The 14,493-nt window shown below is 40.0% G+C and overlaps 1 protein-coding gene across 1 annotated transcript in view; it reads left to right on the forward strand.

Annotated features, from left to right (window-relative positions):
* The window catches only part of VWA8 (von Willebrand factor A domain containing 8), a 483,817-nt gene that overhangs the window by 290,553 nt on the left and 178,771 nt on the right, over positions 1-14,493 (forward strand). Inside the window, exon 28 of the mRNA XM_030200545.1 lies at positions 952-1,090. Within this exon, the coding sequence (XP_030056405.1) occupies positions 952-1,090 (139 nt within the window). The remainder of the gene's footprint in view (positions 1-951; positions 1,091-14,493) is intronic.

The following is a 14,493-nucleotide window of genomic DNA, read 5'->3' on the forward strand; positions in this document are numbered from 1 at the left end:
GTTGTCTGGTGACTTCGTTTTTCTGATCATGTTAGCCCCAGTCTCTGATTCTGATGCTCTCTATCTGTTTTCTTAACTTTGTTTCCAGAGCTTCCTTTCCATTTATTTCTTTACTTTCCTCCTTTCTTCTTCATTTTTTGTCCTTCATCTATAAGTAAAGTGCTGGGTCCTCCGTGGACTTGACTGGAGGAGGTGTAGAGTGGATCCAGCTTTTGCCTATTTTCTCCATCTTTGTGCAGTTTTTCTCCTCTCCTCTCTTCCCTTTCCCTCAACTCCATCCATATGCATCTCCTTCCTCTCTTTTCCCTCCCTTCCATCCATTTCCAGCATTTTTTCTCTCCTCTCCTCCATCCGTGTTCAGCTTATCTCCTTTTTCTTCCCTCCCCTCTATCCATGTCCGGCAATTCTTCTCTCCCCTCCCCTCCATTCATGTGCATTTGCTTCCTCTCTTCCCTCCCCTCCATCCATGTTCAGCATTTCTCCCCTCTTCTCTGTCTTCCTTCCCCTCCATGTCCAGCATTTCTCCTCTCTCCGCTCCCCTCTATCCATATGCATCTCTTTCCTTTGTCTTCCCTTCCCTCCAGCCATGTCCAACATCTCTCTCCCTTCTTCTCCCCCATCTGTGTGTATTTCCTTCCTCTCTCTGCCCTCCCCTCCATCTATGTCCATTATTTCTTCTCTCTCCCCTTCCCTTCATCCATGTGCATCTCCTTTCTCTGTCTTCCCTCCCATCCATCCATGTCCAGCATTTCTCCTCTCCCCCCATCCCCTCTATCCATGTGCATCTCCTTCCTCTGTCTTCCCTGAGGGTATCAACTCTGTGTTGCACCCAGACCCAACTGGCCCTGGTGTACAGGGTATCTGAGCACATCACTACAGCTTTAGCCATGAGGCTGGCTACCATCTGTATTATTTTTGACCAAAGGTAAATCTACTTATTTCTTGTTTTAGGGTCCTGCTTATTTAAATGTTCAGGGATATCCCCTTGAACGGCATGAATCAAGGTCACTCAGCTTTACAGAAGAGTTTGCCTTTTGGAACCTACCTATGAATGAAGTGAATATAATCTGTGATGTTGCTGTCAGTCAAGGTACAAAATAAATCAATACCCTTTCCTTTCTCAGGATAAGCTGTAAAGAGCACATGTTCACATGTTCAAAGTCAAGTGTAGCCTTTGTACTCAAGCTGCTACTGTTGATAGCAACAAGACAGTTCACTGCTCTAGTGTCTTGTTTTTCCTTATGTTTACTAAATTTGATTAACCACCTTAATATCAAAGTGGTATGCAAAGAAAAACTGAAAAAGCAATTTACAATAAAACAATATAAACAAAATAATCTAAGAACATTTAAATAATGATAACAATCCATAATAGAGCACAACAAAGCATTCTATGAAATTTAAAACAAGACAATGAACATCAAAATAACACAGAATTAATAAACCATGAAAAAAAATAATAATCACAATTACAAAACAGTCTAATCTGGACAAGCACAAATAAAAATCTGGCAGAGTACAGAAAGAAAAAGAAATAGAGAAGAAACAAAAGAAAAAGGCTACAGCAGAAACCCTAGGTCAAAAGGCCTAGATTGAAACAAGTGCCTTAATTACACCATCAGTGACAGGCATGAGAATCAACATGGTCACACAATATATTAACTGTTAAATGCCTGCATGAAGAGCCAATTCTTCAGTTCAGCTTTAAACTTTGAAAAGGAAGGCTCATGTCTGAATTCATTTTGAAGCACTTTCTAAAGACTAGAGGCATGGTAACAAACATACATGCGGTGGGTGAATTCCAGCAGGATGATCTTTAAAGGCCAATGAGGGATTATAGGATTAGACACTCTGCTATTTAGCTTGGAAGATTTGGTGTATATTCTGTGATGGGCTAGCCTAAGAACATTAAACTTAAGCCTACAGGCAACATGTAGTCAGTATTGAGCAAATTGAAAAGGGGCTGTGCAGACAAATCTGCAAGTGTTATAAAGTCTAATGACAGTGTTTTGTATCAATTTAAGCCAATTTAATTTAATTTTGACATTTATAAACCAGTTAACCATCAAGTTCAAGGCAGAGGACAATCGTTCATTATAAGCAGGTACTTTTGATGTTCAGATGATTGTAAAGTGCTCTTTGACTAGGCCAGTGGTTCCCAAACTTAGTCCTGGAGGAACCCCAGCCAGACAGTTTTTTTAGGATATTCACAATGGATATTCATGAGAGAGATTTGCATGCACAGCCTCCACTGTATGCAAATGTCTCTCATGAATATTCATTGTGGATATTCTGAAAACTTGACTGGCTGGGATGCTTCCAGGACCAGGTTTGGAGTAAAGTACTATCATTGGTTCCAGTGAGGAGAGTGAGAGAAAAAAAACCAAACGAAAAAACTCATGCCTATATGAGAAAAAGGAGAGGGAGAGTTTTTATACCATTCTGTTTTTCTCATATAGGCATGAGTTTTTTCATTTGGTTTTTTTTCTCTCACTCTCCTCACTGGAACCAATGATAGTACTTTACTCCGTTTGTAAAATGGTGGATGGTGCATTGTTTGTGCAGCATTTTCCCTATTGGGAGATTTGAGGTTCCTGGTTGATTTATTAATAAAAGATCTCGATTGTGTGATCTGGGAACAACAGTTTGAGACACCTGCAAACCCTTAATTTCAAACCTTTTTTGGATATTTAGAGTTTTAGTTGAACGGTTTGAATTTCCCTGGGTATATTAGAGTGATCCTTTATCAGTTTAAAATTCCCCATGATAGATGGCAACAAAGATAAGGGAGCTTTCCTTCTCATAAACCAAATCACTTTGGATTTCTGAAGGTTAGACTTTGGCATGTGAGATGCATACCAAAGGGCAAGAGTTCAAGGTATCAAGATGTGGGGAGCTTGGGATCTACATTCAAAACAAGGTGGATGTCATGCACATAGTGTTAAATTCACCTGCCCTTCCCAACCCAGAGGAATGTTCCACACACTCCAGTAGTTAGGGAGAGACAAAGTGGACGCCACACAGATATGAAAAAATACTGATTTTATTCACTTACCAAGCTAGAAAAACAGACATTCTATAATGGTAGAGTCTTTAATGCTTTTCTCATGGGAGATACACAGGATGCTTACAGATGCAATCTCTATGTACTTCTCTATGTCTAGCTGACTAACATGGTTTATACCTTTTTGTCTTCTTACAGTTCTAACTGTTTACTGGCATTAGTTTCGACTACATTTGTTGCTACGCGTTTAGTTTCAGCCACTGATCAAGAATATCGGGAGGGTCTAAAGCTGCTTCATATAGATTAGCATTTTCCACTTGCCACATCAGGTTCCATTTCACCAGCAACCATTTATCTCATGTAAACAGCCATCAGAACTGCAAAACGCCCCTAACCACATTCTTTAGTAAACAACTTCCATGGAAAATTGCTCCACGTCCTCTTTTCTGCAAAACTGTCAGCTAGTTTGTCACGAAAGCTTATGTGCCTCAGGGTCACACAGAGGCTATGACAGCTTCAGGCTTCAGGAATTTGGTTCAGAGAAGGCCCAGACAGGTTCATTATTATCAATAGGAAAACCACCTGTACCGAAAGTTCGAAGAAGTTTCCAAAAAAGGGAGTAAAAACGATTATACATGGCATTGTCAAGATAGAGCCTGCTGATTTTAGGTGACTAGATTAGAACAATGATGACAGTCACCAAAAGCACCACTACTAGTTAGATTGTTGAAAATAGTAATTTGCCTGTTTTGGGCTCTGTTCTTTCCTATTCTGACATTATTCTGTGGTCCTCTTTTTTATATCTTGTATGTTAATTTTGCTCTTTGTGCTTTATTTCAAATGAGTTACTTCACTTTTATTATAATCATCCTGAAATCTCTGTATATTTGTCTGTTACACCTCTAAAGAGTTTAGATGGTCAGCAAATCAGAATTATTTTTCTCTTTATTTGTAAACAAGACATACAATAGCAATATTTTAAGTCGTTGCATATAAAACATTATTAACAAAGTTCAAAAGAGATACAAACTAATTACAATTGTTTCCTTCATAGATTTATTTGATACACCTCCCATCCTGGTTTTATTTTTACCCAGTACATTCACTTGCCTTTCACTTCTTACTCAATCCTTCACATAATTCACTCCCACAAACATCCTCTTCCACATCTACTGTTCACATGGAGCTGCATTTTAGAAAGAATGTTCAACTCAGAACGTCACAAATGGACAGCCATCTCTCACTTGTATTTTAGAAAAGGATACAGCCTGTTCTAATATATATGTGAGATGGATGTCCATGTGCTAGAAATGTCCAGCATAAACATCCATTTCACCAGGGGCGTAGCCAGACACCCAATTTTGGGTGAGCCTGGGCCTAAGATGGGTGGGCAGAAGAACCTTGCCCCATCCCATAGGTGATTTTGTCTCTCCTCTCACCTGCATGCCATATGGTCTCTCAAACATCCCCCCTGTCCCGCATACCTTTTAAATAGCAGAGTTTCACCAGCAGCGAGCAGCAACTAATACACACTGCTCATGTTGGCCTCACAGCCTTCCCACTGATGCAACTTCCTATTTCTGCATAGGTGGGAATAGGTCAGAGGGAAGGCTGTGGGGCTGGTGCAACTAATGTGTATTAGTCGCTGCTTGCACAGGCGAAGATCTGCTATTTACAAGGTATGCAGGAGGGACAGTTGTTGGGAGTTTTCAGCTAGTGGGGCTTGGGAATCCCTGCCAGCCACATCATACGTATGCTGCTACTGGGTGGGCCTGAACCCAAAGTTGGTGGGCCTGGGCCACCCATGGCTACGCCACTGCATTTCACAAACTGAAACGTCCAAATTATGAACAGGGGAAAACAAGGAACCTAGAGACATTTAGATTGTAAGCTCTATTGAGCAGGGACTGTCTCTCTGTGTCAGGTGTTCAGCGCTGCGTGCGTCTGGTAGTGCTATACAAATGCTATACAAATGTGTGGTAGCATAGGAACATCCATCTTATAAAATGGCCAGACAGACATTCATGCAGAGCAGTTGAGTAGCCTAATGGTTAGAGCAGATTAGATCATGCCAAACCACTCTTAGCTCAGTTACATTGGCTTTCAGTATTTTTTATAATAACCTTTAAAATACTGTGCCTCACTCAGAAGGCATCTTATCATTGTTTACCATCCTATTTGTCATCTTTGATTAATCGTTACACACCTACCCGTTCTCTAAGCACTGTTTAGTTCTGTCAAATTCCAAACAGGCCCATTATGAATCAACCCATTATACCGCTTTTTTTCCTAGCCCTAAGATTGTGGAATGATCTCCCACCCTCCTTACATAGTGAACACTCTTTCACAAACTTTAATCTTGAAAACCCATTTCTGTACTGTGACCTATGAAGGGTTGGTATAGCCCTGAGTATCACACTGTGTCTCTAAACACTTGCCCCTGGATTCTATGTATGGTGCCTAAATTTACACATGCAAACTTGGGTGTGCGCCCAATTTGCGTGTGTGTTTTAATGAAGTAATGAGCCGATAACTAGCAATAATTGAGCACTAACTACCAATTACTGCAATTGGCTCCAATTAGGATTTATGCAGGCATCTTGCTATTCTACAAAGATGTGTGCGCAAAGCTTTTAGCATGTAACTGAAAAGGGGGTGAGGTTGTGGGAGAGGCATAGGCGGGTCAGGGGTGTCCACTAAAGATGTGTGCAGTATTATAGAATTCTGGGGATCCACGCCTAACTTATGCTCGAGGATTTACACCAGGTTTCATTTGCTGTAAATCCTCGCGCCCAAAGTTGGGCGCAGATCCCATCACTACATGCTAGTCTATAAAGGGCACCCAACTCAGAGCATTGTTTATTGAATAGTACTCAGTGCGTGTTTTCTTCGGTGCCCAAATTTGGGCGCCAGTTATTGAATCTAGTCCTTGATGTGGAAACTATGTGCTCTCTCTTGTTTGAGTATAACTGGTTTTTTCCTATTTTTTAAAAAATTGAAGTTCCTTTCTTTTATTCACTTTTTATTGTAGTATGTACACCGTTGTGATCTGCCTGACAGCCCAGTCAGTATATCAAGGATTTTAATAAACATAAATATATTCTATTTGAGCATTTTGTGTGCAAATAGAGTTCTAGAATTGGCGCTCTGTGCATAGCATTAGCACACCTCACTGGAGGCCCCATCTTATAAAATTGCCCCGATTGTGGAACAACACACTTGCTTTCCACTGCATTGAAGTTGTGCAGTTTTTCTAGCATAAAAGTTTTGCAGCAAAAACATGTTTTACCTTGTTGTAAATAATCTTCAAATTGCTTTACATCTGAGTTACTTTGGCATCTGAATATAAGGTGGCAGGGACTCGCGTGGAATTTATGGTAGAACTGGAGTAACCATGACCCTCAGAATGTTTTTTTTGAACCTCAACTCTGTGCTGTAATTACTAGATCAGATTTCATCACTATCTGTGTAAAATAAAATAAAGAGGTTCCGTTACATTTGCTTTTTGTTATTCCATATACAGGATTGAGTATTCAAAAGTACTTGTGATACTTACATGTTTCTTACGTCATTATAGTGCTTTAGTGTAGCATGTGAGCAACACAGAAAAATGTGTATAGATTCGGTTGTCTAATGTTAATATATGGCCTGGCTTTGGATCTACCACTGGAATAGTGAGGGCCAAAGCTATGAAGCCTAAAATAACTGAAGAAGTACTGACTAGGCCAAATAACAAGTACATGATTTAATATTTGAGAATCTGTAAAAAGCGGTTCTGAATAATGAGTCCTGCTACAAATTGGTACAATTTTTAATTCAAATTCAGCTCCTGTACTGGGGAAAACAAAAACAAAAAGGATGGCTCAGATGAACAAAATGGAGCCTATTACATAGTTCTTAAGATGAACAAAATGGAGCCTATTACAGAGTTCTTAAGATGGTGTGAAAAGTATGTGAAAACTATTGCAACAGGGAACAGGTGTCTCAGAAATGAGATGTGAAAAAAGAACTTGTTCCCAAAACATACTGATAAGCCCGCGTGGGAACGTATCATCTCAGAAATTGAGAGCTAGGTTTCCCACCATTGACTTCTATGGAGAGGTTGTGTATAAAAGAGGGGAAAATGTGCCTTAACTGGGAGTTTTCTCAGAGGGCGAAGCTCTGTCCGGTTGTACTCAGAATCTCTCTGCTGAATGTACCTGATTAAAGTCTGATGTCTGTATTTGTACCAACTTGAAGACTTGTCTTTGGGTAAGAAATAAATAGTATCTATCTATTTAAACCTATCTCTGTCTTTATACTATCTTCTCTTTACCTTACATTTAGCTTACAAGGCAGATCACATACACTCAGTCTCTGGAGAAACTTAGACAGAATTTTAATAGGCATTATCTGGGAACATAAATGGCCCAGAGTATACCTAGATCCAGGAAGACAGAAAGCAGTAGTTATGGGAATTAGATTTCTATTACAGCCCCTAATGCAAACCCAGAGCAGACCTCCTTGTGATTGGGTGACAATGAAGGTGGGAGAAATCAGACAGAGCCTGTTATGTGAAATAGGTATCTTTAGTCCCCCGTGTGATCTGGAGTCAGAAAGAGGTCCAAGAGGGGGAAATTAAAACAGTGGTGACCCCGACGTGATTCGAACACGCAGCCTTCTTTCTCTTCTTTTTTTTTGAACGCAAGAGGGGATACTTGTATTGTGCGTTCAAATGTTCTATGTTATCTTTCTCTCACTTTTTTCTCATTTTTTCTCTTCTTTCCTTCCCCAATCTCCCTGCTGTTATTCCTTCATTTTTCCCCTATCACGGACACTGCCCACTTCAGGGGTATTGGGCACCAATGTTCTGTCCGTTCTCACCCCTACTTTAAATACTCTTCTATTCTTCTGTCTTTTTACTTTCTTCCCTGATTTTCTTCATGCCCTGCGCTGAACTAACACACCTGCTTCTCTGCCCTTTTCTATGCTGATCTCTTTTCCCTACTTTGTTAATGCAGTGGGGATGATTCTTTGAGTTCTAACTTTCACTTCTACTTTCTGTTCTGTTCTTTCTCACCCTCTTTCTTTCTCCTATCCTGTCCATCTCTTTGATTTGCGTGAAGTACGCAAGACTGTGCTTGTTGTGTGAAAGATGCATAACAACGAATCCAGGCGACTGCGATTTGGGGTTTGCTGTAAGTTTATTTCAATGTTCAAAATCTTTGGATTGGTCTTTATGCTAGCATACTCGCTTAACAATCCTTAGAGATTGTGCATTTTCTGTTTCCCATTCCACCTTGTGTTCAGTCTTAATCCCTGCTTTTCAAATCCCTGTCCCTCTGTTCTCACTCTGTTCTTTCTTTTTCTTTTCTCCCCAATCCCTTTTCTCCTTTATCCTAACTTCTTCTGCCTACCTCTGCCTATCAGTCCCCTGGGTCTATCCTTGCTCTTTTTGCTTCTGTATGTTCCCGGATCGGGGGAATTTTCTTTACTCTGGGAGAACAGCACGCTTTCAGATTGCTCTCCTCTAAACTCCTTCTGTTTTCTCTGTTCTTAAAACTGACAGCCCCCACCTTTTCACTGCCTTCACTCTGTGTGTGCGACTCTATTCCTCCTCATTCCTTCTCTTGAACTTCCTACAACTCTCTTCTTTTTTCAGCTGCAAACACTAATTACGGGGCTCAGCTTTGTAGCTGCTTACCTCCGTTCAACTGTTGTTTTCCCCTTATCTCTAAATTTCTCTGCCTCCCATGACTTTGAACAAGTGCAAGCCGTATCCAAATCTTTGCGTATTACACTTCTCATAAGACCCTATTCAGTTCTTTTAGTTCTCTGAACTATGCTTTCCCTCTAACAGCCCACAGCCCCCCTTCCTGTCTACATTTCTCTCGGCTATTTTTCCTTACGCTGCATTATAACCTCTGATTTCCGTTTCTCCTTACAGATATATAGTTTCTATCTTATGCTCCGGTGCTATCTTTTCAGCTGTTATGAATAACTGCGTAGTATCTCTTATTCCGTCCTTTTTTTTTCCTTTTGCATCTTTGTGTGTGTTTCTGCACTCCGTCTGATTTGGATTCTTGTGTGAACTATACTGTTCCGTCTCTGCTTTTCTCAGTTCTTATCTCTGTATGCCGCTGTCATACCAGGCACTGGCTTCCACCTGTTTAAATCTGGCTTGGCTTTTTCACTTTGAAGCGCATTTCTTGTCCGTTATTATTTACTGCGTAGTTCACCTAATTGTCCTTTTTCACTGCTGCTCAGTCCTGTGCTCTCACCCCACCCCCATAGCCATTTCTTTTTTCCTTAAATCCAATCTGAATTCCTTCCTAATCCTCCCTGCCCTCTTCTCTGATGCTCCGCCGACTGTTCGTGGTCCGTGGAGAGTTTATAGGGATGTGGCCCGCACGATACTAATTGGGGTAACTTAACACCTTGCATGCACCTTTTTGGCTTCTGGTGCTAACTGGAAATCATTTTTTGATTCCCTGTGGGACTGGTCTTTTTCCTTCCCAGTCCCATGCGCTGTGGGTTTTGGTTTTCTTTCTGGAACACAGCTTGTTACATTGTTAGTAGTTGTTGTATTGCATGTGTGCTCCCTCTTGGGCTCCGAGTCTGCCTTTGTGGATCTGTTTGAGTTTGCCCGAGGAGCTGAAGTTCTAAACCCTTTTTTATTTTCCCTCACATGTTTCTGTAACTTTTAAGAGTTTTCCCTAATAAGCGCTGTAGCTCACTATCTCAAGGACACGACAATCTGGGAAGCTTGCCCACTTTAGCTGCCTTATCAGTTCAGAGGAGGCTCAGTTCATTTTTAAATGCTAAGAAAGTAATTTTTTCCCCTTCTCCGTCCGTTTTTTCTGTTCTATGCTGAAGCGGTACAAGTTAACCGGTCATTTATCCTCCTAAATTCATCTAACTATATCTAATTCTCTGGTATATTTCCTTAGCAGGTATCATAATTGTTAAATGACTTATCTTTTCATGCCTCATGCTGCCAAGTCCGTTAGACGGGCACCTCTGAGCATGTAACAATATACGGATGTATTCTTTTTCTTTCACTTTTAAGATTATGACACCGCATCTTAGTCTAAGACTCTGCATTCTCCTTTTATTAGGACGTTGTCTCCCACTCCCCAAAATTTATGCTCATACTGCTTTGACTTTTGTGCGTTGCCCTCTATTTCAGCTTACTTCCCTTAAACAATAGATACTCTAATGCTTTCTCACTCTGTCTCTAAGTCATGATTTTAAACCCGAGACAGGTTTCTTTATTTTTGCGCTGCTAGTGACAGCCTGATAGACTTCATTGTGCTATACCATGTGCCTACAAAGTGTTAAAAAGGTATCTTTCCTTCAAACATGCATAACTTACCCCTTGCAAAACCGGCTTTTTCCCTTTTTGTCCTACTGCGGCTTTCTGTGATTACATTGCAATGCTTCTTTAATCTGTTTTTGGTATTATGTTGATAGTTCATTTACGTGGCCCCCCATGATTTATGTTATATGATCCTGGTTTTCGTACTTTAAATGGTATTATTTAATTCCTACAGATGTTACTTTCTTTTGCCCTGCATAGATATATGTCTTAATGTTCCACTATCATGTCACATTTACCTTAGTATGATTAATACGCATGTATTTCTTGTTGGATGTTCAACCGGTAGTGTTTTAGGAAGACTGTTGCATATTTTGGTTATATTGTTGAGAAGCAACTGTTTTTGTTACATTTAAATGCTATCATATTGTGCTTGTGCTCTATAATACAGGAATATAGCGTGATTTCCAGAGCATGCTAGCTACAGACTCTTTCTTGTAAAAATATTTGTGCTCAAATTCTCATAACTTTTACTTCTATAATGGCAGTGCTGGCCCGCTGCCCATCTATAATCTTTAACACTAAGTTACGTATGTCAAAACTGTCCTACAAGGTTAAGTATTTCACAGTCTTTTTCAGCTTTGTTCGTCTTGCATGACTGAGTTTGTACTGCTTGCCCTAGCTTCCTTTCTGTTCCGCTCTACTACCTCCAAGCTTTCCTTTCATAGTTTGCTGTGTGGCAACCTTAGTATACACTGTAAACTAAGGTGCCTTACCCGAAGAGCTCACATGTTTTTCTCCCTTTAAAACAAAATTCTTTCTTGCTACCTTTCTAGCTGTGAACCACACTTCCTGCATTCTATTTAAAACTGCACAGCTACCTTTGTTTCCTCTTGTTATTACAGTTTCGTTCTGTGCACACCCCTGATAAGATTGCTGTTCGGAGTGTGTCCCTTTTTCCTCGTACCCGCTTGTATGTCTCCTTATTTTATTTGTTTATTTATAACTTTCTTTCACCGTTAGCTGGATACACCGATTACGGCGTTCAGCTCTCTAGCCACTTTTGTTTTACTTCTCTCTAATAAAGGAAAGGTCTGTTTCCTCTCGACGGCTGTTTTCAAGTTCTCAGCTTTTTATGACTGAGACTTCTCGCTCTATACTTGCAGTCTCATTTCTCTGTATTTTTGCTTTCCCCATTTACAAGTGCATAGCTGTCTATTTTTCTTTTTTTCTGTGGCTGTTTTATAAATAACTTCCCCTCCATTCTCTGCCCTCTCTGTCTCTCGTATCTGTTAATCTCTAGCTTTGGAATGTATTATCCTGTTTCTAATAATCTCCGGTAATAACCTTTCGCCCTGTACTGCAACGGCACCCTTCTTTTCTCCTGACTATGCTTCCTGCTCTTACATATAGTCTGTCTGTAAGGTTACGTTCTCTTCTCTGCCACTTATTTATTTTATTTTAATTTTGATAGTCTCTTGGCTACTATTTTCAGTTGTTTTATTAAATTTGTACTTGTCCTAGCAGTTGTTATCACACCCTTTTAATTTACAATTTATTTTGGGATAATGTTATACTCTTAATTAATGCTTAAGGTTTGTTATTTATTTTCCTATTTGAAATTTGCTTAGACGCTATATGGATTATATCTTGCCCCCGTTATAAGCTAGGCGCTATGCTGTCCCCGCCCATCAGCTTCTATTGCTTGCATTATCTATTTTACTGTTTGTGTTATACTGCGCTAGATATGAGGGGATCTTATTCACTCTCTAGATAAGATTCTCATATAGTTCAGGTTTCTTGTGCTCTGTTTTAATGACGTACTCGTTTTAAAGACCTTAATAGATATGCATATAAAATATGTTTTCCCTTTTCTGTTGAGAAGATGATGACTGCGTGCCATGAGAATACAGCGTTGCTTCACTTCTTCAGTTATTTCCTGTTGGTTCTTTATAACCCAATCCACCTTTTCTTTCCTTCTAATGCTGCAGCTGTTTGTCGTCATTTAGACATATCATTTCAGTCACTGATTAGTATGTTATGTTATAATGTCTTTGTTAATATACATTTTCTTGCCTTTTGTTGAAATCGGTTTTCCAGTTATATATATGGTTCTCCTCTGTTACCCTTATTATAGTATGTAGTAGTTTCATGTCTTGTTTAAGTCTATATTTTGTTTTCATATACAGCTTCCAACCTACCCTTACAGCTTATTTTTGCCTTACATTACAAATTAGGTAGGCCCAGTTTTTATCATATAATATGTACACTTATCTTTCCTAATTAGTTTTCTTCTTTTACTACAGGTATGAATGAATTTATTTGTACTGTTTGCCCTTGTATTGCAGGCTTTCTTATTGTTACTGTTCCACTCTAATGCTTTTGAGTTTCCTTCTCCTGGTTTGTTGAGTGGAAAATATATTGTCTAGTGAATGATGAACGTGGAATTTTTCACATTTTTTGTCCTGACTAAGGTGTTCCAACTAAAGGCTCTTTTTATGACTGTGACTTTCCCAAAGAGCTTACATTTGTTTTGCTTTGGAATATTTCGTTTTTCTCTCTCTATTTTTCTATCACTTCTATAGTAATTTTCAGGGGCTTTTTCCCTGGGACATACTATACTTTTATTGTTTTCTTATATACCAGTGTCACGCTATAACCATTGGGTTTGATACCGATGTCTGGGACTTACATCCATTGAGGGTGCTCCTTCAATGGATGACGGTATCTCATTTATTAGATTTTGAGCAGACTTCCATTCCATTTTCGGAGTGGCCTGCGGATTCGGCATTATTGCCCATATAGGGGTTACCTGTATAGATGATCGCCGTGACAATAAAGGGACGCCTAAGGCATTGGTTGAGATTGTATACAGGTTGACTGGGGCCCTAAATTTTTGTTCTCTTTTAGACGAATATTTAAGCATCTATTGGGGGTTAGCGACAAAATGGCGAGTGTATTCCCATATTTCTAACCGGCGAAAACCAATTAGATCGCTGCCCTTTAATTTTAGAGAACTTATTTTCGCTGTTCGCTAAAATCTTTTTTGGAGTTTTTGCTTCCCCCACTTTTGGGGTTTTCAATATGGCGAGTGTTATCCCATATCCAAATTCATGGCGAGTGTTATCCCATGTGCGATCCCAGGCGAGTGTAGTCCCATCACATGGCGAGTGTTATCCCATGTCAAAATTCATGGCGAGTGTTATCCCATGGTCAATTTCTATAGAAGCATACTCTGGAGGGCAGTATTTTTAGAGTAGGTTATATATAGTAAGTGACACAACTGACTCCTGCGCTATTCTCATATTCATGGCTATCATTTCTTTGTTAATATAACCTGCGGCAAAAGCATAGGGCTTTCCGCCAATTAGTAATTTATATTTTAGGTTCCACTTCTGGGACGCTCTTGAAGACGCGTGAGTATAAAGGTGTTTTCTATACGCATGATGCATGTTTTCCTTTGAATGATCTTCTTTTGCACCCTTTTTATTTATGTATATATATTTATAGAGGTACCTATTATAATTCTTCGAACTAGGATCTAATTTGAGATTTAATTTGCCATTTTACACTGCACACCTCCCCCCCCCCCATGTGGATTGCTTTCCCCTTACTCCTAAATCCATTATGTCCACTCAGTCCTCCACTAGCCCCCTGGAAAGAGTTCTTAACTTTTTCCCCGCTGATAAAAAAGAACTTTCCCGTTTATGTCAGACCTGGCACACTGTTTGGTCCGCTAAAGACCCAGGACTAGAATGGCCATCAAGGGGCTCATTTGATCAGGGCAAACTCCAAGCCTTGGTCTGCTATAATGAATCCAACAAAACAGGAAAATCTAGGGATAAGCATTTAGCTGCTATTAATAAATTTATACTTATTGCACAAAACCAGCATGACAGAGCCCTAGCGAAGTCTGATTGCGATCAAACCCCTTGCCAAGAGGCAATAACACCTACGGCCCCTCCACCCTATGATGCTGCTACCGCTGCAGGTACTACCAAGCTTCTACCATGTGCAGTGGGATATACACCAATACCCCCAGGATATTGTGATAAACCTCAGCTACAGATTTCTCAGGGATCTCAGACACAGACCCCCTTATCTCAAGGATCTCAGACAGTGATACCCTCGCTGCCTGCGGTACCTCCCGCTCCTATGATATTTGACCCACCTACTACCGTACACATTGCCG

This window comes from Microcaecilia unicolor, chromosome 4 (genome assembly GCF_901765095.1).
Source record: "Microcaecilia unicolor chromosome 4, aMicUni1.1, whole genome shotgun sequence".
Classification (NCBI taxonomy): domain Eukaryota; kingdom Metazoa; phylum Chordata; class Amphibia; order Gymnophiona; family Siphonopidae; genus Microcaecilia; species Microcaecilia unicolor.